Source organism: Acanthisitta chloris, unplaced genomic scaffold (genome assembly GCF_000695815.1).
Source record: "Acanthisitta chloris isolate BGI_N310 unplaced genomic scaffold, ASM69581v1 scaffold10860, whole genome shotgun sequence".
NCBI lineage: Eukaryota > Metazoa > Chordata > Aves > Passeriformes > Acanthisittidae > Acanthisitta > Acanthisitta chloris.
The window spans coordinates 3355-30815 of NW_008652257.1; the positions used below are offsets into that span (position 1 = coordinate 3355).

The window sequence follows — 27461 nt, forward strand, 5'->3', positions numbered from 1 at the left end:
GAGTATTTAAAAGAATCTAGAAAAACACCCCCAAAAAGAAGTCACATACCAGTCTGTCTTCAGGCAGAATTATCTGAAAAATATTTCCAAGGCAAATCAAGATATCTCTAAATGTCTCAAGCCATAGATTACATATGGAAGCCCCTCTAATAATTTTTGGCCTGAGACACTGGTGTGACAAACCTAGAATGCTTTCAATAAAACAAACAAGCAAAACCAATTATCGAACTATCAACATTTGTAAATTAGCTCTTTGAGAATGGTTTTATATGAACTATCAGCATTTGCAAATTAGCTCTTTGAGAATGGTTTTATAATTAGCAAGGTAACCAAGCCAATTTCTGTTGAAAGAGACCTTCTGTGATGGTGTCTTTTCAATTTCCCACAACTTTCAGGTTAATCAAGTGTTCTTTGCTCCTTCATGAACCTACCAGAGGTGCAAAAGCCTAAGCAGAAGGGTAAACCAGCACAGGCATATAGTACCAACGAAGCTGAAAACAAACAAACAGAAAATTCCAACATTTGAACTTACAGGACAAGGAATGTTTAGGTAGGAACTTGCCCAAGGCATGGGGCTATGCACAAAAGTGGGACAATTCTTAACATGGGGCAATTCACTATAATCTTGGAAGATAATGATGGAGGGGCTTGGTCTCATCATTCTCTTCATTGCCTAGTTTCTCTTCTTTTCTCATGCACTGATTATTCCAAGTGTCCCTGTGGTCTGTAATCAAACTGTAAAACCGGATGCAGCACTGCTCCCATATGTTCTATAATGCATCTGTTTTTTCCTGAGGTTTTAGAGGCACATGGACATCTAATTGTCACATGTCTTTGGCAACCTTCCAACAGATGCTCATCAGTTTGGAAATATCCATCTTGTTAAGTTTGGAAATGTGTCAGTGTGCATTACTGTACCTGAGGGAATCCTGTTGACAGGGAAGTCAAATAGATCGAGGCTCCTGAAAAATGTTGCTTAGGTCTATTATTCTAATTTAATTCCAACCACTCAAAATGTCCCCTTTGCTCTGACAAACACACAGGCTCTATTCAGCCAGGAACTAGCAATGACTGGGAGCACAGGCAGGCCAAAGGATAGCAAGTATCAGCATAGAGAGAATCAGCAGGTAAAGGGAAAGAAGATTAGAAAAACGATTGGTTTATGCATTAGGCAACTGGAAATAATAAACAAACTTCCTTTATCAAGCTCTAAAGTTTGAATTGAGTCTTACCTGAAGAGCCCTATATTGTTAACCCAGGTAGCTGAAGAACAGGAACAAACAAGACCCCTAGTCAGCCTCTGAACACAGCAGCTGATCCCTATAATGCTATTTTGCATTGACATTACTGTAGTTGGAGGAAGAAGCCTTAGGACATGACTTGAGACTGGAGCTCTGGCTGTGTGGTATGGTGGCTTCGTGTCTCTACCAGCACAAACCAGGTAGGAATATAGCCAAAGCCTGGGTGTTTTATATGCAGCATGTAGGTATCCTGATTGAGCCAAATTTCTTTGCTTCCTAACCAGCAAAGCTGTTCTGCTAAAGTCTGATAACAGGAACACTGACTGCAGGAATCTGTCCTTAGTACAGCTGGCTTCACATAAACCAGTATGTGACAGGCAAATGCATGAAAGGACAAAGACAAGGACAAAATGTAATTCTGAGAGATGAAAGCTAGTGGTAGTTACTAAAACAGGTCTAGTGGAGGTTGTGTTTATTTCTTCTCCAAATCTCTTGTTGAAAATATAAAATTTTTAGATTTCACTGCAGTAGAAATGTTCAAACCATTGAATATTCAAACCGAGACTGAAATTTTGAAAATCTTAAAAAATATGCTGATTTTGAGTCTTGTGAAAGGGAAATTCACTTCTTCTTCACCCCCTCATCACTGAGTGCTTGTATTACACTGGGAACAAAATAGCACTGTACACTGATATAACATATTCTCTTCTGCATCCTAGTTATGTGATGTGTCAGATGATGGAACTGCCATGACAGCTCAGAGATATGTCCATCATCTTGCCCTTCCCACTTCACTTGAGTGACAATCATTTACTTCAGATCACCCACTGAAAGAGTTTTACTGCAAAAAGGGATGTCCTTAGTCACTCCAGGCAGTCAGTCCCACATCTCCTAACAGTGAAGGGACTATGCTATATGTTGTCTATTCAGACTGCAAACCCCTGAAGGAATGACTTATTCTGTGCCACCATAAGCCAGAGACCTTGTACCAGACCCACATGGCATCTGCTCTGGGACAACCAGGAAGACAAGCAGAAAGCAGAGCCCCAGGGACTCCCAGGGCTCTGCATTTCAAATGACACGACACCATTCCAAGTTTGAACAAGGCAAAGTTATTCAAGTTACAAAGCATTTGGATCATCCAGGTGTCACATTTGAAATCTGAGACAGAACTAAGCAGAGGTGGCTCCTCAAAAAGGCTCCAGCTATGTAAGACTCCACTTGCTCTGGTCCCTAATTTCAGGCAGCATCAAGCCACCTGCAGCAGTGCTTCAAGTGCAACTTGAGTTGGGACACAGGACAAGGTCAGAAGAAACTGCCAAAGCTTGACAGCTGCAAACCAGTGCCAGCAGTAAACTTACTTGTCTTTTTAAAATCTAGGGATGATAAAAACAAACAAAAATGTTCTCCTCAAGCTCAATTAATGCTTGCAGATTTTTGGTGAGAGATGCCAGCTTTACTAATTAATCAGACAACCTTGTCCACAGAAGAACAAAACATGAAGCAGAAGAAAATTTCAGAGACTGGGCAAATTCTTAAGTACTTATTTCATGTCCTTCATTACAGATTGTACAGAAAATAGTCCCTAAAATGTTTTCATCCATCTGCTGAAAAACCCACACACATTTTCACGTAAATATTGCATGTAATAAGAGGTAACCCTGAAAGAGCCTGCCTAATTTTCACAACCACCAGAACCTAATCAAAAAATGCAAAGAAATTTTAACACCAAGGCCAGAATTGTCAGAATCATGTGCTACATGATCTTACACACACAGGCTCTGGTGAACAGCAGTAGCTCATTAATTCTTATTTCAAATATCTGAATTTCAGATCCTTTTAGAAAGAGTTGGCAGCTTTTTTACTTTCCAGTGAAGACTCAGGAGTACACTTTTCTGAAGTTAGCAAAGTGTTCCTAAGTTTTCCAAAAGTGATAGTAATATATTATAAACCAAATTCAAGCACCACTTGTCAAACAGAGTACTCAGTTTGGTGTAGCCAGGAAGACACCAGATTTCAGCTTACAGAGTCAAATAGTATTCTCTCACAACAGCTGAGCAAACTAACCATTTAATCCTTCTCTGCTTTTTGGTGATATTTGTACAGACTGCTGATTCCTTAGGGAAGAAGCTGCTACTGAGAATATGCTGCTGCAACCTGAAGCTAAAGCAAACATTTCTGTAATACATACAAAAGCAAAAAATCTGGGTTTTTTTTGTTGTTTCTGGGGGTTTTTTTTGTAGGTCTCCTCACTTAATACTTTGATCTGCTTTTTTTGTTGTTGTTTCTGGGGTTTTTTTTTGTAAGTCTCCTCACTTAATACTTTGATCTGCTTCTCAGCTCATTGTGGGAGTACCTGTCCAAGTAAGCAGCCACAATGCAGGACTTTAAATTAACAGTTTATACAGAACATGAATCTGTCTTATCTCATCAGGCATCAGGACAAGGAAGATTTTTGTATATTCAGTAGTTGGCTAATGAAACAGTATTTGCACCTGATAGTATGTTTCTTGTTGTAAACCCCAGGTAAACTTACTTAGCATGAAAGTACAATGAATCAAGTTTATATTTTGCCCTGCCACCTTAAACCTTATTAATGCAACAACTGCCAGAGGAGAGACTGCAAGGTCTGAAGTTTGAAGATGGAGTCTGGAAAGCAAACATTATTTTCTGCTACTATTAAGAAAGCAAGAATTCAGAGTATCCAACCTCGACTGAACTCAACAACCACTTTTTTAGGAAGCAAGAAAAAAAAATTTAAAAAAGGATTTCCTTGGCTTTTATGCTGCAACCACTTTTTTTAGGAAGCAAGAAAAAAAATTTAAAAAAAGGATTTCCTTGGCTTTTATGCTGCACTATCTTCAGTTTATAAAGTCAGACAGAGTGGAATATTTCTACAAAATTGAGTCTGAAGAAGCAAAGTTATTAGAAGATCTCAAAAACAGACTTGAGCAGAAATTTTCAAAAACTAAAAAAGGTCCTCAAATGCCACTTTCAGAGGCTGAGTTTCTTGCAACTAATGACAGGAAAGGGAAGACAGTGGAGAATACAATGTTTTGAACCTGATGCAAAACAAAAGGGAACAGTGAAAATGAAGACCACAATTCAGAAAGAGGGAATCAGCACATAGTGACAGATGTAGCAACAAAGATCTGATACAAATGGCTTATATGAAATAGTACAAAGTAAAAGGAAGAGACAGATGCATAAACCCCACACTTTACTGCTGCAATCAGGCTGAACCACATGCTTGAGAGATGTGCCAACGATGAAAACACAATTTCACTTTTTATTCCAAAACTTGTACCTTCCCTAAGCCTAACCAGCATAGAAAGTAAGGTCAGATTAACCACTAATGCAATTCCAGGTCATTTGGCAGACTTGTACCTGCTGATATTAAAGGAAGACTAGATTTGAGCTTAGGTGGTGTTCCTGAGAGGTCAGGCTGGTTTCCTGCACTCTTAAGGATAATCACTAACAAAGGATTTTGCAGGGTGATGCTGTCCTCTAAACAACACAACCCTTAGACAAACACCTTAAGTAAGTTACAATAGCATCATGCAAAGGCAGCAGTGATACAATGCAGTTCAGATGACTATTTGCTCTTTAAGACCTGAGAAAGAAAAATAATGTGACTGACAGCTGCTAGAAAAAAGCTATAGGGTGAATAACCCTAAAGAGAAGTGAGGGTCAACAAATGTGCAGCCCTGTGGTTTTATTCTTGCTATTCCTAGAAAAGTGCTAAGATACTGAAAACAAAACAAAACCCCTGTGACATAAGAGACTGGCAGAGCCTCCTTGCTTTACAGCTGTTATCAGATGGAACATAGGTGAAGGAGAAAAAGCATGTATATTTAATGATCCACATTCTTAGATTCTAATACTGACAGTAGAGCAATCTCAAGCTGCCTAGACATCACAGCACCAAAATGCAACTTTAAAAGCTTCATGCACTTTGTTTTCTACTTCCTCTGTTCTAACATTGCTCATTAGCTCTGCCAGGGGAGGTTTAGGAAGAGATTTTTTGACAGAGAGAGTGATCAGGCATTGGAATGTGCTGCCCAGGGAGGTGGTGGATTCACCATCCCTGGAGGTTTTCAAGCTGAGACTGGATGTGGCACTTAGTGCCATGGGCTAGTAACCATGGTAGGGTAGGACTTGATGATCTTTGAGGTCTCTTCAACCCAGTTGATTCTATGATTAAGGTTTTATGGGAGGAAAATATCAGGGCTGAAAGGAGTCCAGCAGAGTTGGCAGTTCCCAAATAAATGATATCAAGATAACAAGCTCAAATTATGCCACTGGAAAGAAAGGATAGCAAGTACAAAAAGGGACCAACCTGACCAACAAAGTCTTCAATGATTTCAAGAGAAAAGCATCTAAGTAATGGAAATGAGGACAGATTGTTTAAGAATTATTAAATAGGAGCAACAAGAAAACACAGAAGCAAGAGAGCAAAACAAAATAAGCAGCAGTTGACAGGAGTAAGAAGAGACTGCTCTGTAAGTGCACCTGCATTAAAGAAAAAAGTGGAAGTGTTAGTTAAGCAAGATGGAGGGAAAACAGATGACAGCTGATGACATTAGCAATGAACTGTTCAATATCTGTTTCCACTTCAGTATTCCCTAGTGATGGCAGTTACAAGTAACTGCATTCACATAATTGAGGAAAATATCTCTGCCTAGCAAAAGAAGTGTGAGTTAGAGCATAACTTTCCTGAATTTTGATGCTGACAGGTTTTCTGGACCCCAAAGACTGATATGCTCTAAGAGATGCTAAGAACTGGTATGTTAATCTTATACTAAAAATATTAAATTTAGATAAATAACATTATTTTAAAAGTAGTAGTAGTAGTTGATGTGAGAATTGGCAAGCTGAAATGTCTATTTTAAACAGCATGACAGAGAAGAAGAGAAGCAGCAAAAACTTGAGCACAGTCATGACCAATAATTTTTAATCTTAAAAAAATCTTTTGAAACAAGTACTCAAACTATACTCATTTACACTTTCCAAAGTCACTGATACAAGTCAGCAAAGAACAAGTTTCTTTTGAAACAAGTACTCAGACTATATTCATTTACACTTTCCAAAGTTACTGATACAAGTCAGCAAAGAACAAGTTATATTAAAATTTCTTCTTCCACAGTAGTGTAACAGAAGAGCAGTAAATCAAGTGTCTTTATCTTGACATCTGTCACAGGACATGGTTATAAGCAAGACAAACAGCTCAGATTAAACTATTAGTTTATGAAGGCAGAGCTAGCTAGAGTTATTAGAAAGGAAAAAACCAAATTCACAGTCTGCTGTCAAAAGGGAAAGCTGTAAGGATGTTCAGCAGAAGTATGTCCTAGGACAAGTTCCATCATATTCTACCAACCTGGATTATGAAATCAATAGACATCAAGTATGAGTGTCTCTGAAATTTACTGGAGAACAATATTCTAATTTTAAAAATGATCTTGATGTGTTAAAAAGTTACCTAGGAAAACATATTTAATACTGATAAGTAAAGGAATCATTCAAAACTCAAGTCTAAATCCATCATTGCAGCAAACATGACCTCAGATTTTTGACACTGTTTAACTGCTTCACTATTTACATTACTTTTTTCTCTGACAATAGGAACATAACCATTGTAGAGTGTGTTGGATTAGAAAAAAAAGAAAAAGAAGAAAAAAATCCAGTTCTCTCCCCATAAAGGATTCTTAACTTACTTATGAGTCTTCTCCGTGTTTCATTAAACTTTCTGATTCAGAGATTTGGCAATCTTTAACAATTTAGAAGGGAAAAACACTGCCATCTCCTGGAGCAGGGGGAGCTGGCAGTTCCCTGAATGCTTAACTCGGCTCTCCATCTTGCATTGTTTTCCATGCACTTACAAGTGACTTCAGGGACTTAACAAGTCACCATGAGACACTGATATAAAAGCAAAAGGCTACAGTAGCATCACTTGCAACATAAACCTTAGTGGCCTCAGTTCAGTAGCACCATAATCATCCCTACCTATCCAACCCAGCAATTTAAATGCTTGAACAACTTCCTTTCCATCAGCACTTCTCAACGCCCACAAACCCTGAACTCTACCTATCCAACCCAGCAATTTATATGCTTGAACAACTTCCTTTCCATCATCACTTCTCAACGCCCACAAACCCTGAACACCAATCTCTGTAGAAGCAGCAGTGGCACCAGAAACCAACCATTACAGCTTATTCTCACTAAAAGCATAGCACACTGATGAAGTGAAGTAGTAGGTGACTCCAGGCCTACAATTTTCAAACCCTTCTGATATCATTTTGCTTTTACTTTCAAGGTCTGTATTGCAATCACCAGTTTTCAATCAACAGCCTTCCAAAAGCACCTTCTGAGAATGGACCAAATGCTCTACTAGTATAACCTAGTCAGGCTCTGCTCTACACTGAACTCCCTGTAACAGTCCATAGGAAGGTACATAGTATCCACAAAATCTCTATCTATATAATGACTTTGGTAACTACTCCACCCCCTGCATCTATTAGCTGCAGCAGCATTTCCTGATACCTTACCTTTAGTTCTTTATAATAAAGGGAATAAATAGCCTGGTATCAGTAACCTGCAACACACCTAGTAATAACAATTCATATTGTAGGCAAGCCACAGTGTTATACAAAGGCTATTCCATTCCCACAATAACAGTGGCTATTCCAGTGCTCAGTTGAGAGCTAACTGGAAGCTACCTTGACAGCATTCCTGTCAACTGCTACTCAGCCTGAGGATGTAGCTCAGTGCATTTTTTTAACTGGATTATATCTAACTAGGACACAACACAGCTGCAAATGTTTGAAAATGAAGTGTCCTAATACTGACTACATTGACAACATTTATTCTTCTCCCTATGAATCCATGTTGGGAGTTTTAGTACTTTTGAATGTTATAGCTGTTTAAGCACTCCTCTGAAAAACAACCTAACTACCAAAACAAAAACATTAAAGTCAAAAAGCTTCCACAGTCAGAGAAGCATCAGTACAGCACAAGGGCTGAATCAGGATGAAAGCAAACTGGCAGAACATTAGTATCCACAGGATGAAAGAGCCAGCAGGTAAGCCTAGACAGGGAAATTTTTAGACACCAGCACTTGGCTACTACAGTTAAATCTTACAGTAGACTTAACAAGTGCAGTTATTTCCTTCTCCTTGTCATGTGACTAGTACAAAGAATTTATTGTGCCTAACACTCTTATCTAAGAATTTCAGTTAATTTCATGCTTTTGCCTTCTTCATACTGAAAAGGTATTTTGCTTAGCCCCCTAAGTCTCCTTAAGGGCTTTACCTGGTTAGGAACAACTGGTCCAAAAGTTAAGTTTCACCAGATTATTCTAAAAGTACTTTTGAAAGAAGACAAAAAGGTTTTTCTTTAAACTCGGAGTTTAATTCTAGAGTACTTGTTTTCCTTTTATTCTGTAGTTACAACTGAGGTTCACAGGAATAGGTTCTGAGGTTCTCAGCTGTCAATGTAGAACTCTGGTTTTAGGGAAACTCAGGTAAAAACTCTGGAATTTTTTTGCCATCATACCTTAGGTTCACTTTGCACAGTACCTGTTCTGATGTGATGGATCTTTAGGGAAGAGTCATTTAGGAGTCTTAGTTAAAAAAAAAAAAATCCTTACAAATATTGTATCTTCAATTCAATGTTCAGTTTATTTTCTACAATTAAAAAAAACCTCATGCACATTTCTAATATACATTTTATTCTTACCAAAGACATGTTTATAAATATTTTTTCCTCTTTTAATAACGATCTGTATCTACAGTCCAGATCCTGAATGCCAATCTGCCCAACTGTTTTTAGGCAAACAGATTCCACCAAAGAACATGTAGATCCGTATTGTTTCAGGTGCTGGGAAAGCAACTGTACCTGCAGAACTAAGTAATTATCTCTTCAGGCACTTGCCATTTGGCTAAACCAAGTTTAAGAGTTTCTTTATTTATAAAAAGCAACAAAATTCCCATCTTTATAGGCTTCTTAGCTGACTTCCACGTGAAAGAAATGCAGAAACAGAAATTTACACATCAGTCATCTTGCTAGGAGAAAATGCCATATTTCTTCTTCAATTCTTCAACAGAAGCATCTTTTAATCCCATGTGGTTCACATGGTTGAATAATACCTGTGTAACTGTAAAAGAAAACCCCAACACAAACTGTTAGTTTTGTGATTCACACTCCGAAGGTAAATTAGTCCAATTCTTTCCTTGGTGAGAGTAAGGGGTTCATGGATTATAAAGCTGAAATATGAATACACTGTCAGAACTACTGAGAGGATGAAAACAAGTAGCACAGGAAAACTCTCACTTTGTTTTGATGCCCAGGAGCTGCCTAACAACATCTCCTTAAACAGGCGTATAATCCTGACAACAAACAGCTTTTATTTTGTTTACTAACTTGACAGTATGTCATTAAATGCAGAAGATAAAAGTTAATGCCAGATGGCAGATAAGGCTCACATCAGGTTAAAGGGGTGGGTGAATGCAATTTGTAACAGGAGTTTACTTGCACTTCAGTAAGTCATTTTATGGTAACGAGATTCACATATCAAAATTTTGAAAGTACAATAGTTATTAGTGAAATGCAGCTGTAATAGTAAACTTGGTATTACTTGATCCCAGAGAAATGTTTTGCTTGTAGATGTCTCACTATTACATAGTCTGTCTGGTGTGCCAAATAAAAAAAAATGTTTGAGCCAAAACCCAATGTGAACCTGTATTGCAAACTAATCTAAGTGATGCCTCAAGAACAGAACAGAAAACCTGTCTGAGTGGTTTAGAGATGTTTGAAATCTTTTTGACAACAGAAAAGTCAAAATTCATCAAGAAATAGCAGTAAATTGTGGAAACTGTGTAACCTGGATACCTTGCATCTCAGCTACAGGATTTCATATAAACTCATAAATTTGTAACATCACCAGCTACAAACTGACATGATAGCAAAGCTTATTTCATCAGAATAACATGCAGTGGTATTACTGATTAAAATAAGAGGATTTAGCTGTAGTTTTCAAGTATTAACAATAAATAAGGAATCAAAGGATTAAGAAAAGTTACATGACATTCATGTTAACTTCTAAAACAATCAAAAAACTAGACAACTGATCATTACATGGAATAAACAGGAATGGCACTAAATTTTATGTATTTTCTGCTAGATTCTACAGTATCACAGATTAAGTTTAAAAAGACACTACTGAATTACTTACTTTTTTTCTCTGAGCCTGACATAAACATTACTGCCATATCAAATCTTTTTAATTCTGAGAGCCTCTGGAGGATTTCAAGGATGAGTGATGGCTCCTCTTTCCTGAAAAATTTTATTAGAAATATAAAAATAACTACTGTTGATTACAAAGACTCAGTAGCTGCAAGCAATATTAAAGACTTCAAGAACAAGAAATTAAAGGATCAATATAATTCCGTTCTCTGCCTCTCATATTCCTTTCCGTGCCTTTTCTGTTCATTCTTCCATTCACAAAGCAAAAAGTCAACATCCAGAAACCTTTATGCAGGTATCATTCTTCTACAGAGCAAGAGTGAAGAAATATAAAGCCCTAGACTGATGCAAATTGACTGTTGTTCATGTACAGAATAGCTATTATATGATTTAATGCTCATGCCTGGCTATAACATCACCATTTTTATACATATCAGGTAGAGGGAAAGGAAGCAGCATCTGTGGCCACAGGAAGCTCAGCAAAAAGCTGAGCCAATTGCAGTTCCTGTAATTTTTATCCATACAGAAAATTCCTAGATTGTGTTCATTTTACATTCTTCTGGTCAACAGTAAACAGGCACTGTTTTTGTTATAAAGACTAACAAATAGTATTTTCCTGACATTTCTTTCGGAGGGAGACAGGAATTTTACCTTACAGCAAACAATTTCAATTTTCTAGCCTTTATATGTTGTACCACCAAATGTGGGACTGCATCTCTTAAGATAGCATTTTTCACCCATATGATGGATATTTTACTTCTAAGGAAAGCAAGGGAAAGGCAAAGATTGACTTATGTCAATAAATCCATAAAACAACACTCTAAAATCATTCTGAGTGTGTGTTCTCATATGGAGCAATTCAGAGAAGTGGTTCACTGCCTCTTACAGGCAAAATGAAGTTTAGGACTCAAATGGCAGCATGGATAGAAACTTCAATAATAATTAGTCAGTTCCTGTCTTATTAGAACTTCAGTCTCCAATACACATTTACCACAGGCTACTGTAAAATGCCAGCAGGTAATTAAAAGTCTGAATGCATCACAGTAGCACTGCATAAAAACAAACCCCTCTCTTTCTCAGCTTTAGAAAGTTCAAACAGAAAGCCAATGTGCAATTATGTGTGATAACAGAATATACAGAGCAATACAAACAAAAGTTATTTCATACAGTCTAATATTCACTTTCTGATGCTCCTTAGCAGAACTAAATTCAACAACACACAGTAAAGAGTATTTAGTATTCACTTCTTTTTCCATCTGATTTTCAAGATATGTTTCATTTTTTAAGAAGGAACAATTGAGTAATTCCAATTATTGCATTATGCTCCCGTAATGCTGTGTGCTGTAAGTAATTTTGTAAGTCTGAGGTTGGTATTAAAGAGAGAAAAAAACCCACCCCGAACAACAAATTCCCCCAACACCACCCCCAAAACATAGAAGAGCAATAAGCAATGTAAAACAAAGGAGGAGTCAAACTTACTCAATGTAGAAATCATGTAGAATTTTCAGTATCTGGTTAAACAAGTCAGGATCTAAAGATTTCTGAAACAGCTTTGCATAAAGCGATGGTTCTATTTGCTTGGGGAAAATTGAAAAAGTGTTATTTTTAGGCAAAGAAATACAGCTGAGTCATGAGAATTAGATGTCTTGGACAATGCTGAAGTACATGAAAGCAAAAAACATCCAAATCACTATTTGACGTTTAAACATCAATTTTGGGGTTTTTTTTGTTTGTCGTTTTCTTTTGGTGGTGATGATTTCTAACTTCTTTTAAAAGAATGTTTTACAAAATATATATAAGTAGATTGCTGTGTTCTAAGTATTTGTCATTACCCTAAAAGCATTATGCAGAAACCATACTCAGAGTGAGTGAAAAGTCAGGCACAAGAGAAGAAATATTCAAGTGTGGATCACACTACTTAGTGTTATGAGAAGGCAATTAAAACAGGGACTACTGTACACTGTTAAAACACTCTGAATATAGCTCCCCTTTCCACTTAAGTGTGCAGTTTCTTTGACATTAGTTGAAGACACTGTCCAAGCAGTGTCAACACACTAGTTTCATACCTTCAGGTACAAGTACATGGTTTCTGGACAATCTTTCAACTTCCTGAAGTCAGACTCAAGCTGGAAAGAATTTGTAGGAACAGCAGGAACTGGAGAAGCAGACATGAATGATCTCCTGATTTCTTTTTCTCTCTGTTTGCTTGCAGGGAAAGGTGTTTGCAATGTTGATGAAATTCCTTTCACAGTAACAGGAAGCCTGCAAAGACATTTTGAAGCACGTGATCAAGAATGCAGGAAATCCTACACTGAGACCTATTCACTAAAAGCTAAAATACTATAGATTTTTTTTTTTAAATAATGTGTTTTTTTAAGCAGATATTAAGAAATCCCTTCAAATTACAGAAGCTATATACTTGATTCACTTTTTCTAAAAAAACACAACTGCAAATCTTTACTCAGCCTCTCTCTACTTTTTGTTCTGGAAATAACTGCATTTTATGGCAGATCTCTCCCATACATACCTGCAACAAAGAATGTCAAATGAACAAACTGTTTCCAGTACTGGTTACAGTGGATCTATTTTTTTGTCCTATCATTTGTCATCATTTAAGACCATTTATTTTTTAGAATTATAAAACAGCTAAGAATATACTTTTTTCTTCAACATTTCACAATAAATCCATCTAACTGAGCTCAAAAGGTGGGTGCAGGGGGAATGTTTCTCATAGAAATTCTTAAATCAGGATTTCATAAAAAGTATTTAGTATTAACAGAATGAGACAGTGCCCATGCAGCAGACAACAGGAAGAGTTCCAACACTTAATGAGGATAAAGCTTCTATACTTCAGCCTAGTTTCAGTCAGCCAGACTTGAGTTTGCCTAACTAAGACAGTGTAACTGAGGAATTCTGAGCAAACGTGAAGTTATTAGATGCTTGCTCGTCAGAGAAAGGGGTGGTGACACTCATCTGCTCCTCTCTCACAACTGGTGTGCAAAGAATGCTTGAACTCTGCTCAAAATCTACTCTAAAACACTACAGATAAAGATCACAGCTAGGGAAGACGGAGTGCACAAGCAAGAGAACGTGGCATGCAGGAAAAGATTCTGAATTTCTTTACATTTGCAGTGTAAGAATGAGTTTTCCATCTGACACTAAGCAGATCATACGTGTCTCAACCACTGCACAATCAAAGAGGTAGATATAGAACTGCAGTTTCTTTCAGCTTGCTCTTTTTAATTCAGATTCTCCAAAATATGTTTGATACTTCATCACATGTAGAAATCTGGAAATGAAGACTGCATTTCAACCAACTTTACCTTTAAAAACAGGATCAGAATTTTTAAACTTACTGTGATGGTGGCGTATCACTGATTTCTTCTATTTTCAAGTGCTTTGCTTTCGGAATGTCCATTGTAGTCAACAAATCGTCCTGATCTAGTGTCTCTGTTGTTTCAACACTCACTATATTCCTCCAGTTATTAGCTAAAGAAGGAGTACTGAGCAAGTCACCATCTAGTTTATCATCATCAACTTCTTCAATATCTATTCTTCGCAACTCCTTCTAAACAAAACACATATCTCATGTCATTTGTGTAAACTCAACATAAGTGTTTCTAAAGTCCCCAGACAGAGCTGTGCATAACTTAAAATAATCTTATGATAACCAGTTACATATGTAGTGGATAGACAGGAAGCTGAACATGAGCCAGCAGTGTGCTCAGGGGGCCAAGAAGGCCAATGGCATCCTGGGCTGGATCAGGAACAGTGTGGTCAGCAGGACCAGGGAAGTGATTCTGCCCCTGGACTCGGTGCTGGTGAGGCCACACCTTGAATACTGTGCTCAGTTCTGGGCCCTCAGTTCAGGAAGGATATTGAGGTGCTGGAGCAGGTCCAGAGAAGAGCAATGAGGCTGGTGAAGGGACTTGAGCACAAGTGCCATGAGGAGAGGCTGAGGGAGCTGGGGGTGTTCAAGAGGAGGCTCAGGGGAGACCTTATCACCCTCTACAACTCCCTGACGGGAGGTTGGAGTCAGGTGGAGGTTGGTCTCTTCTCCCAGGCAACCAGCAGCAGGACAAGAGGGCACAGACTCAAGCTCTGCCAGGGGAGGGTTAGGTTGGATATTAGGAAGAGATTTTTTTACAGAGAGAGTGCTCAGGCATTGGAATGTGCTGCCCAGGGAGGTGGTGGATTCACCATCCCTGGAGGTTTTCAAGCTGAGACTGGATGTGGCACTTAGTGCCATGGTCTAGTAACCACAGTAGAGTTGGACTCGATCTTTGAGGTCTGTTCCAACCTGACTGAATTATTATAAAATATTGTGTCTAGTTAGAGAGCACATAACACTCCCCCCACAAAGCATCAGAATAATTACATACTTTCTACTAAAACTATCCACATTAATTGTAGATTTGATGAAGGTAAACAAATATTTTGAAATTATCAAGAGAATACTATATAGCATGAGTTCATATACATACAACCTATAAGCATCCTGTGTATTTACACACCTCATTGCTGAATGTATAAAGATTAAAGACACTAGAAGAGGAAGCCTAATACATAAAAGCAAGCTTATACTGTTTTCTGTGTTTTCATACTTTGCCATATGTAACTCATTAATCTGACTAAAACTACTGCTAATTCACAGTGCAAAAATATTACAAACCAATAGCCAACTGTTCTGCAGTTTATGTGGATGAAAATGTAGGCTCAAAGCTCTTGCAATAGCTCTGTGTGCATCCAGCATATGACATGAGTAGGCCTTGTTATCACTAAAGCTGCTGTAGAAACTGTAAAAAGCAGAAGGAGCAAAGTTTACCCAGAGCTTTCTCCAGTCTGCAATCAAACATGGAGACTTAACTGTCTCCCCTTTACTCTCAACTGCAGTGATAGCTATGGAGCCAGGACAGAGTAGTGGGGCTGCCTCCCTATTTCACACTATAAAGGTATATATACACCATGTTTCCTGAGGGCTGAATGCTTACACCACTGCTCCTGTTAGCTTCAGCATGTCCATTTGTGTGTATGTTCTTGAAAAATATCAAAAGAGTAAATCTGTACATTTTTGGTTTTCCAGAGGCAAGATGCATCTATGAGGAGTTAGTCTACATAAACAAGCAAGAAGTCAATTTTAACTTTTAGCACTACTTTTCCCATCATTATAGAAAGAAACTCACAAAACAACTTACTGTTGATTTCAGCTGTGACGGATTATCAATCAGTTTCACTATATTTTTTATTTCTGTTTCTTTTATCAATACTGCAGGATATTGTTGAGGAGTCTGCTGTTCTTTCTCAGCCAATTCCTGAAAAAAATGGCAAGTTGGCCAGATGTTTCATGAATAATTACAAGATATGTTAAAGAAAAGCAATAAAGAATAAAAACATTCTTACAAAAAGGTTTCAACCAAAACACAAAACAAACAAAGAAAAAACCCCACACCACCAAACCCACATAAGTATACGTACATTTCTTATTTTAGTGAGTTCATTTATTGCTTGTTTATTTCCAGGTTCCAGCTTCAGAACAGCTTCAAAATCTGAGTGAAAAACAACATAGGAAAACTGCATATATTTCAAGTTACAATGTACACCTGGTGGATTTTTAAACCTTCTATTTTCCTTTCATAGCTCTAAAAATAATTAAAGGCAGGTAAGATACAGAATCACAGAATGGATAAGGTTGGAAGGGACCACAGTGGGTCATATGGTATGGTCTGCCTGCTCAAGCAGGATCATCCTAGAGCACGTTGCACAGAATTGCATCCAGATAGTTCTTGAACATCTCCAGTGAGAGAGATTCCACAACCTCTGTGGGCAATCTGTTCCAGTGCATGGTCACCTATACAGTAAAAAAGCTTTTCCTTATATCTAGGTGGAACTTCCTGTGCATCAGTTTCAGTATCTTTCCCTTCAGATACTTACAGACATTTATAAGGTCCCCTCTCAGTCATCTCCCTTCTCAAGGCTGAATAGAGCTCAACTCCCTTAGCCTTTCCTCATAAGAGATGCTCCAGACCCTTAATGATCTTTGTTGCCCTTCGCTGGACCCACTCCAGGAACTCCATGTCCCTCTCACACTGAGGAGTCCAGAACTGGACACAGCACTCCAGATGTGGCCTCACTAGGGCTGATCAGATGGGCAGGATCCCCTCCCTCAACCTGCAGGCAATGCTCTTCCTAATGCACCCCAGGACACCACTGGCCTTCTTGAACACAAGGGTACACATACACAGCTTGTTGTCCACCAGGTCCTTCTTCACAGAGCTGCTTTCCAGCAGGTCACCCTCAGCCTGCACTGGTGCATGGGGTTATTCATCCCCAGGGGCAGGACCCTGCATCTGCCCTTGTTGAAACCAGAGTTTTTCTACATATTCAGTGAAGCACAACAAAACCCCTTAACTCTTAACTTTTGCACTGACTGTTAGTCAGAAGAAGAATCAGGGTGCCCTTTTACTCATATCTTACCTATCAACTTTAACTAGAAGTCATACCTTGCATAGCTTCTTTGAGCTTTCCAAGAGCAACTCTGGCAGCTCCTCTTCTGGCAAAAGCTTTGGAATAGGAGGCATCTAAAAGCAGAGCTTGTGTACAGTCATTTTCTGCCTCTTCATATCTCCGCAAAAGAGTAGTACAAAATTAATAATCAGTTTCAAGAGGCAGTTTCAACTGAAATGACAGAGCTACTCAAAGCAATTAAAATATAAAGGCAGATCTTAATTACCTACATACATATACACATTACTGAGCTAAAATGTAAAATAAAAATAAACAAAATCTGATTTCTCAACACCTTGAAATTTCAGCCAATTTTTCCAGCATCTCATGACATACTGCTGACTCTTTTTATCACCACAGAAAAATTCACTTCTTCTCTGAAAATAAATGCTTAAAGCTTCTAAGAGCAGAGTCCATTTTAAACATTCAATAGCCTTAAAAGTCAGTACCATGGCTTTGTACTTCTGAAAACCAGAAATACCATTACAAACGAACAAGAAAACGTACAAGAAAGGATAAGTAAGTATGTGTGAGCATAAATTTCTGTACATCTGAATTTCTGTGACTTGTCCTTAACAGTTTCAAAATAAGAAGTCAGAATATCCTTGCATTAATATAATTTGCTCCATTTTAAGATCAAATTTCCTCATCTCATTTATATTTAGTTATATTAGTCATGATTCCACTATGTGTTTATTAAAGTATTTTCACTCACTCCTATTCTCCTTCAAACTATCATTAAATTTGCGGAAAATAGTTTTTGTTTTCACTTCTTATCAGTACTAGTGGTTTTCAAGAATATCAATGAGCTTCTGTTACATTTTATGCTTGGTCCTCTTTGAAATGTAATGACCCACAACACACAGACTTATCATACAGAACTGATCTTCTTGCTTGGCTATTCAATTAAAGTATCACTTCCTCTGGTTCTCATAGGATATTATTTGCATTACCATGTCCTTTAAATTACAAGTGTTGTGTCAGAAATACCACCCCATACAACCTGTTTTATAATATCCTAATTTGAGACCATTGTCCTGCCTCTACACATATCCAGTCATGTCACATTAGAACAGATGGCCACATGATCAGGGAGTCAAAAGTTCAATGGTCATATTCAACTTGTCTAATTTGCTAGAAAGACAGTATTTCCTATTGCTGCTGGGTTACTTGGATAAAGCTTAATTAAAAATAAACAAGGTACACATACATGTATCCATTAGTGAAGGTAACAAAATATTTTAAAAGATAACAATTTCCAAAAAAGCTTCTATTCATTCTCTTTGAAGTCAGAAGTTATAATCCACTTCTTTTTACAGTGCAATATTTAGTAGCTGACTGGGTTTTATAGGCAAGAAGGACAAAGCTTTGGGCTGTTCCTTCCAGAAAGGTGAATATTTGAATTTTACACACATAAAAGAACAAAAATCTCACTTTAGAAACCATAATTTCATACTGGTGCTATTCTATTCTCTCAGAACTTGTTTCCTATGAAATGCATTGTAAGATCAAATGTACACATACACATTTGTTCCCTCTCCTTTACCATTTTCAACATTTATTCTATACTGAATTCTAACAAAAATTAGAAGTAGTGACAGTAACTAGAGTGAAAATCTACTGAATCATTCTTCCACCTAGTTCACAATAAACAAACAATAGAGCATATCCAATTCCACTTACTTCTCAATCTTCAGGTAGGCCATGGCTCTGTTAGCTGGGAGCAGTGCATTGGTGCCATCTGCTGCAATACCACGGGTGTAACATTCTATGGCAGCCTCATACTTTCCTTCTTTGAAATAACCATTACCCTGGAATATTTAGGGCAGAAAAAACCAGCAGTGAGAAATGGCAGTGCAGTGAACTTCTTATTGTTTTTTTGCAGACAGGGTCACAGCATCACAAAGATGGATCTCAAAAAACACCCACATCAGGGCAGATATTTGTGGCATATTTCTTGATACCTAAGCTTGGAGGCAGACCACAAGAAGTATCTAAAAATCTTTCTCGCACTTCAAGGATAAAAAAGTTGCTATATGCACAGTTTACAGTGCAGACATCTAAGTCTACAACTTGTTATGCATCTTTATACTTTAAGTGCAGCATATGCCACCCTGTACCTCACAAATTTAAACACAAGCTGCATCTTTATAACTCCCCTTTCAAGACAACTTTTTGCACTGCACAAATCCATCTTTATCTTGCTATATCCATAAAACATCTCCTCAAATATTACTTGGGTCCAAATGTTGTTGTTATTTTCTAATTAATGCTCCATACAACAAAATTACATTACTTTTTTATGTTTCCCAGGGAATTAAATAATCTTTTGCTTCTCGGTACTAAAACATCAAGCCACCTATCTCCTCTGTCACTACTCACTGGCAAAACAAGAAACAGTTCAGACTTGACAGTATCCATGTTGCCAGGAACAGGCACGTAGTGAGTCAACTCTACTACCAAGGAAGGATTGCCTTAGACTGAAATTTCTCTTTTGTGACCTCTTCAAACTCTTGTTCCTTTTACCTACTTATTGTATGCTTTCATTCTTTTCCTACTAATTACCTCTTACAACCAGTATAGCAAACCTGAATATTGACAACAAGACAGAAGTTACAGAGCTAGGTAAGAAAATAAAAAGAAAATTTTGGTGCAGTTGATAATGTTATTTTTTAACTGAAAGAGTGGTGAGAGGGAGAAATCGATAAGCCTATTCTGAATAAAGACTCTCTATCCAGAAATATATTTTTATTGCCATTGCTGTCTGCACCCTCTGAAGTCCTTTTTATAATAACTTTTCACTATGCAATCACAAGTTTGAAAACACAAGGAACAGTCTACAGCTCTACTTGGACAAGTAAAGGTCAAGATGTATATAATAATGGAGAAATGGGATTTTCATAAATTGCAGTTCAAATTCTAGTTGTCCTACCACTTATTTGAAATTTAGCATATACAATTTAGGCTGTAAAAGCTACCTTGTATAAATTATTCCTCCAGAAGAACCAAACAGAACTCACTGTCCCACTCACCTTTCTAGAGTCCACAATGGGAAACAACTGAGATTATATCAAGGATATTGCATTTACAAAGTTTAAGACAGCGTAAGGTTTCATTTACATATTTGCACAGCTAATAGAACAACACAACATTTTTCTTTGCTAGGTCCTTCCTATTTGACCAGAACCTGTGACTTACCAGATCTTTTTCTGCAATAGCCTTCTGCTTGAGCTGCTGATCTTCAATGTCCTGCTTCTCTTTGACTGTTAATCCTGTTCTAACCACATCTAACTCTTTCTGTTCTGAACTTTCTTTTGATGACAGAGCCTGCAAAGATAGAATTTTTCCCCTCAATAAGCATTTCCCCAATTACACATTGTCAAAACATAAATTACGATAAATTCTAAACTTAAAATACAAAAATCTGCCAAGCACCTCAAGAGAAGTGCCTGTGTTGTAAGCTGAATGCAAACTGAAGAGACGATTTTAAATTGTTTCTTGAAAATGTCTTTCTATGAGGGACTGAGTCAGAATAATACTTGGTAAATGCAAAGTATGTATGTAACTTCTGAGGCACAACATAAAATAACTCATGGAACTTATATATACTCCAATTCACAAAACATTTATGCCTTCAATTACTGCAGACTTTGTGCCTTCATTGTGAAAACAAATTTTTCATGCACTTTCAAAAACACTTGAAAAGGTATAAGCAGATTCATACAGTAACAACAGGTGATCTTACATTTACTAACATCACCATAATCAACAATCTCTCCCTGTCATGGAAGGGATCAGACTTGCAGGAGAGTATCACGTTCTGCTAGGCTTAAACTAACTTTATGGTTTGGCTAACCACAGCAATCCGTGGGACTACAAGCAGATTGGCAGTTCAGTTTTATGGCCAAGAGAACACAGAGGTTCTATCATGAGTAGTGCTACCTTGTACCAAATACTAAGCATGACATAAAAAAAGCATTATCACAGGAGGCAGAAAATGAGGGAAATTTTTTTTAAAACAAAACAATCAGGTGTTGGAGCACACATAGTCTTAGTCTGCCAATCCACTCCTATACTGATGTTTGCATATATGCTAGCTAATCCAGAACAAACTCAATTACAGATTTTGACCTCAGTAAACTTCAAATGCCAGAAAAAGCATGAGCATTTGTTGAATCAGTTCTTGTCATAGATTGATACAGATATAAAGTAAACAGGATGTATTAGTCTATGTTAGGGCCTATTAATCTTATTACCTGATCAATTTTCTTCAGTTCATTTTTTGCTTCAAAGTTGTTTGCATCCAGCTCTAAAACTTTTTCATAATCTATCAGAAGACCAGAAGAAATAAGTCTCAGGTAGGAAGTACAGACTAGTAAGCAGAGCATTCTTTTGAGAAAACCCTTTGCTGTAGTTACCCAAGAAGCCTGAGATACTGCAAAGAACACATTGTTCTAAGACATTTAAGCCCAAATTATTCTAGAACTACTGACACCTACAGCAATCATTTGGACTTTCTACTTTAATTTCACCCTGCCAGAAGAATATGCAACATGGTACTTAATTTCTTTGTTTACAGGAAAATAAAATTCCTACATCAAATACACTGAACACACAAGCCCTGATCAGACAGATGAGCACTTTGTATGTATTTTAAGGAGGATTCTAGAAAGACTCACCTTCTTTAGCACCTTGAAGATTTTTCAAAGCAAAGCGAGCAGCCCCTCTCCTCACATAAGCCTTCATGTAATTCTTATCTAAAGCAAGTGCTAAATTGCAGTCAGATTCCGCAACAGAAAACCTAGCCAAGAAATGAATGAGCAGTTTAGACACATCCAGGTAACAAACCCCAAAACTTGAGCAATTTATCTTACTTTGAACCTTTACAGGTTCTCGCTACCGTGGAAATCTTACAAGCTTCAGAAGGGGCACAGAACAAGTACTTAAACACCTCTTGATTCAAAATACATCACAACAAGAAAGGAAAACAGAGGTCAACAATCTCTACCAGCACAAAAAGGATAATCAACTTCCCTGTACCCTTTCGTCCCCCAAAACAAATCAAAGCCTTAGGAATAGAGTTCACTGAACCTGAAAAGCAATTTAGAGAGTGAACTTTCTTTCCTCCTTCTTCTTCTTTTCAAATCTTACACTGTAACACAGAAGATGGTGAACTTCTAGCATAAAAGCAAAGTAAAAATAGATTAGGGAGACTACCAGAGTCCTTATCCTGGCAATTCCTATTTTACATTGAAACTGCAAAGCAGGTTGTAACAACAGTCTTACACAGACTGTATCTGAAGGTAGTATTTCAAGAAAATATCACAGATTTAACAATGCAAGTCTTACTTTTTCATTCTATAAAAGGCTGATGCTCTGTTTGTGGGCAATACTGGATTGTATGGATCATAATGCATCCCTCTAGTATAGCATTTTATAGCTTCATCAAAGTTCCCTTGTTTAAAGTAGTTATTACCCTGTGAATAGAAAAAAGTCTTTTTAGCAAGTTACTGTACACTGGCAGACACGTTGACTTTTTTCACCAAAAATTAGCAAAGTTAGCATTTCAGAACACTTAAATGTTTATCCCACATTAAATAATTCTCATGATATATACAAAACATGGTTTTATAATATACTGATTTTCAGTATTTTTAAGTCACTTCCAGAAACCTGCAACAAGCACATAAACAGCTGCTTAAATTATTGAAGGCCTGAAGTTTTTAGCAACCAGATTTGGCATCTTTATTTTCCAAGGTAAATAAACTCAATTCTGCCTCCTTTGGGACACAACTTTTATCTCATGTACCCTCAACTACTTCACTGCAGCCAAGATGATAATGGCAAAAGACACTTCATTTTCTCAGTGCAGACTGCAGATTACATGTCAAGGAATTTCCACAGCAGCAGAGACAGAACACAAATGTCACCCATGCAGACAATTTAAAAAACAACCAAACAAAAAACCCTCAAAAAACCTAAACAAAACTAAGAAACTCTACCAAAGGAAGGGGATGGACTGAGATAGGTTAGTTGACTGTTTGCAGACACTGAAGTTTCTCAAGAAACACAGGAACTGCTATACAACTTGGTCTATTTCTTATGGCAATGAAACATGAGATAAATCTCTCTCTGTATCCCACCTTATGAGTGTACCTTATGAGGTACAACTGAACTGATATGATCTTGCCATTAGTTAGGCAAAGAAGACATACAAGTACACCCATGATTCCCACATGTACTGGCCTCACAAATGGACTAATTTTAAAATCTTGGGGAGTTACTTTGGGGCATTCAGATGTGTTCAGGTAAACACTAGTTTGATCTAATTGGCAATTCTATACAGCAATCAACTTCTCAAAGCAAAAACACACCAATACATTTATCATCATAAGCATATATTAAGCAGAATCTGACAGGCTTGCTGCTATTGGTGATGAGAAAAATCAGAATTGCAGTGAGAATTTTCTAGGTTGGAATAATGGGTGAGAAAACAGACATACAAAACTCAAAACAGGCAACTCTTCCACCAGATGTGTGGTCTCAGTGGACGATTTTTTAAAAGAAATGACAAATGCTCCTACATCTAAATTGCTACTTTGGCAGTAACAAACATTTATAATGCTATAACCTTGTCCTTCTCTGCAAGAGCCTTTTCTGCATCTATACGAATTCCGTCTTCTTCAGAGTCTGATTCTGGAGATACAGAATCATGAGTACTATCTTCTTTATCAAGTTCTTCAAGTATTTTATCCTGAAAACAGAAAGAGAGAAACTATTACCTTCAACAGTACCAAAATAATACAAGTAAGACTTACGGAAAATTATTAATTGTTTTTAAAAATTTCTACTTCTCATTACTAAGGAGGATTCCAAATTTCAAGTGTGAGAACTATCCTCTAATAAGGACACCTACATTTAGTCTTATATTGTACTAGAACTATAATATTTTAATAGACCTATTGTTAAAACACCTTTTTTCCCTTAAAGTCAAATTCAATCCGCTAGATGAAAGCATAGTCAAAAGAAACCAAGTATTTATCAAAATTCCATATATTAAACATATAATCATTTGGGGAGAAAGGCACTTTTTATGTTCATGCAGTACCCAGCACAGTATGATACTGACTTGTGAACTGAACTCTCACCACTGTAACAAAAATCATAGAATCAACCTGGTTGGAGGAGACCTCAAAGAGCATCCACTCCAACCCTACCGTGGTCACTAGCCCATGGCACTAAGTGCCACATCCAGTCTCAGCTTGGAAACCTCCAGGGATGGTGAATCCACCACCTCCCTGGGCAGCCCATTCCAATGTCTGATCACTCTCTCTGTAAAAAATCTCTTCCTAATATCCAACCTAACCCTCCCCTGGCAGAGCTTGAGTCTGTGCCCTCTTGTCCTGCTGCTGATTGCCTGGGAGAAGAGACCAACCCCCACCTGACTCCAACCTCCTGTCAGGGAGTTGTAGAGGGTGAGAAGGTCTCCCCTGAGCCTCCTCTTCTCCAGGCTGAACACCCCCAGCTCCCTCAGCCTCTGCTCATGGCACCTGTGCTCCAGTCCCTTCACCAGCCTCGTTGCTCTTCTCTGGACCTCCTCCAGCACCTTAATATCCTTCCTGAACTGAGGGGCCAGAACTGCACACAGTACTCAAGGTGTGGCCTCACCAGTGCCAGAATTGACAGTATTGACTGGGGACAAGACTTGGGTAACAAAGCAAATATTCTGACTCACCACATCAAGTTTTCCCCATGCTTCATAATCATAAGACTTGATCTTATTTTTCTTGTTTTCCTCAGAGGTTACCTTTGAAGGGAGTTTACTTTTGCTTTTCTTTTTCTTAAAAGTCTTGTTTCGAATTGGTGGCAAATTCTAAATGGAAATATGCAATTTATTATAGAACAGATGTGTGAAAGTCAGTTGCGTTCAAGAATCTATAGTACCTTTATCAATATATAGTACCAATCCACTGGCTGATTTTAGTCTAGAAATCCATCCAGCAAGCTGTTCTCATGAATTCTCAAAGCTGCTAAGGACAGCAAGTATAAATCTTCCAAAACATAATAACAGCAAATATTACAAGTATGATATGAAGCCAAGTTTCTAAAGACAGGTCTGCAGAGTATCACTGAAGAATGACTTCAACACATTAAAAAATCAGCAGTAAATAAGTAATACTAATGCCACAAACAGAAATATTCTCACAGATCTACCCAGAACTGACTGTAAACCTCCTAGCCCTCATCACCTCCAGAGGCTACTGCCTCACAGCTCTGTTAGTAGAACAAAGAACAGTTTACAAATTACTCTTGGGTCTATTTCAGATGAGGAACAAGTTATTTGAGTTAGTTCATACCTTCTGTTAGGTATTTTAAGTGAACAAATGTAATTTTGCTAAAGCAAAAAGGAATTATTTTAAACACTATCACATTATGAATAGCTCAGTTGACACTGGTCTTGTGATTTTTACCTCTTCTGGGACTCCACTCTGTTTCCTTAGTTCAGAATCCACTTCTTTAATATCTTTTTCCCAGCTCTCCAATTCTCTCATAAAATCCTGCAGCTCTTCAGCATTTTGCTTCATTTGCAGCTGTAGTTCTATAGCTTTATTTGGTGCACTCATTGCCATCTGCCAAAATTCAAGGAAAAAAGTTTTCTAAATAGAACATCAAAGGACGTACTGAAAGAAGCTACCTACTTCAAAATTAGGAAGTTTGACTTACGTGCAAGTTAGGCTTCCCAACAGCATAGCAGGAACATTAAATACTAAGACTAAGAAGAAACACAATTTAAGTGTCTTAAAAAATTAAGGAAAGCCATGCTATATACATACATAATAACAATATAATAACAAACAAGTACATAGTAACAAACAAGTCATGCTTTCCTAGCTAAGTCTAAGGTAAAGCACCCAACAAGTCAACAATAATCTTGAAAGTGCTAACAAGTCCCTAAAACAGTTTAATAATTATTAACACTTAATAGTCTTCATAAATTTTGGTGTCTTGATTTTAGTGCTTTAAATGAAAGAAGTTTTATTACCACAGAAATATCAAGTCACCATTAACAAGGAACCTTAAAAGAACTCTCGGATAGAATTCAGAAAAAAACCCCACATTTGTACAGTTTATAGCACAAAAAGCTGAAAGGATGAAACAAACATATTTTGAAAACAATCATGATTAAGTAATTAATGATGAGCTACATACAAATTTAGACTAAGAAAGCTATGAACGGTTGAGAACTGTAACCTGTTGACTGAAAATTTCAAGGTCTGTTAAAAGCCTCATGTAACTATAAACAAACTATTTAGAAAAACAGTAGAAAAACGTTTTAGGGGAGAAAAAGGACTAGATTACTTATTTTTAATAACTGGTTAAGTTAAGAACCTAATAGCATAGAAATATAAAAATGTACGAGTCAAACAAAGCTAATGATTTCTGCAGAACAATGTGCTGTCCTTGATCTCCCCTTTGAGACAAGGGTCTCAAAGAGATGGAAAAACACACTGCATGATTAGCAGTGAACTGATGGTACCAAAGCACAAATGTTTTTCTATTTGCGCCCTGTTGCAGCAGTTGCTCTTCTCCCTAGTTCACATGTAGGTGGTAACATGCATATTTTTCTAAATATTTGGTGTATTTGAAGCTGAGTGGAAAGAAACTTTAGGTGAAGCCAAAAATCTTTCATCATATTTCCAATTAAGGAGCTTACTATTGTTTTTTCCACCTACAACCGTTGTCTCATACTGAACTGTCTCTGCAATATTGAGTCTGTTAGTTTCATGAGACATGGGCATGGACACACCAAATATTCCATACAGCCCAGTACCTTCTGAATATTTAGTGTATTTGAAACCAAGTGGAAAGAAACTTTAGGTGAAGCCAAAAATGCATATCTTTCATCACATTTCCAATTAAGGAACTTACTATTTTGTTTTCCACCTACAACTGTTGTCTCATACCGAACTGCCACTGCAATATTCAGTCAGTTTCATGAAACCTGAGCATGGACACACCAAATATTTCATACAGCCTGGTACACCCTTGCCACAGTAGGAAGAACAGGATACTACAAAAGACATCAGAAAATACATTGTGATCTGCTAAACTTCTCTTTTCTGCTATCCCTGACTAAGATAGTATTCTCATACATTAGGAAATCTAACAGGAAATCCAACTGTTTGTTCTCTGGCGTTCTAAACTCCTTGCACAAGTGCACAATGTAGATCTGCTCCGCTACTCACTAGTCTAACACTACTAGCCGCATACAGCTTAGCAACCAACGACCCACCCCCCCGCACAGACAGCAGCCACTTCACAGCACAGCTCTTACACCTTCAGGGCACTTTTATTCGAGTCTCGGCGCTGAGCCCTTCCCAGCGCCCAAAGGATACCTGATGGCAGCGGCCTGGCCGGCGGAGCGAGCGGCAGCAGCTACACCACGGACTACCAGGGAGAGGGGCAAAGCCGCAG

At 37.6% G+C, this 27461-nt stretch overlaps 1 protein-coding gene across 1 annotated transcript; it reads right to left on the bottom strand.

The window, feature by feature from the left end:
• Nucleotides 1-8895: 8895 nt before the first annotated feature.
• RPAP3 (RNA polymerase II associated protein 3) lies at nt 8896-25611 on the bottom strand. The gene is made up of 16 exons (XM_009076673.1): nt 25457-25611; nt 24721-24858; nt 23617-23739; nt 22335-22462; nt 21665-21786; nt 21242-21312; nt 20184-20312; nt 18669-18796; nt 16982-17103; nt 15957-16027; nt 15677-15793; nt 13838-14049; nt 12548-12743; nt 11961-12058; nt 10471-10571; nt 8896-9393 (listed from the first exon to the last, which is right to left on the bottom strand). Exons 1-16 carry the CDS (start codon nt 25607-25609, stop codon nt 9302-9304), a joined length of 2001 nt encoding a protein of 666 aa, XP_009074921.1. The 5' UTR covers nt 25610-25611; the 3' UTR covers nt 8896-9301.
• Between the last annotated feature and the right edge of the window lie 1850 nt (nt 25612-27461).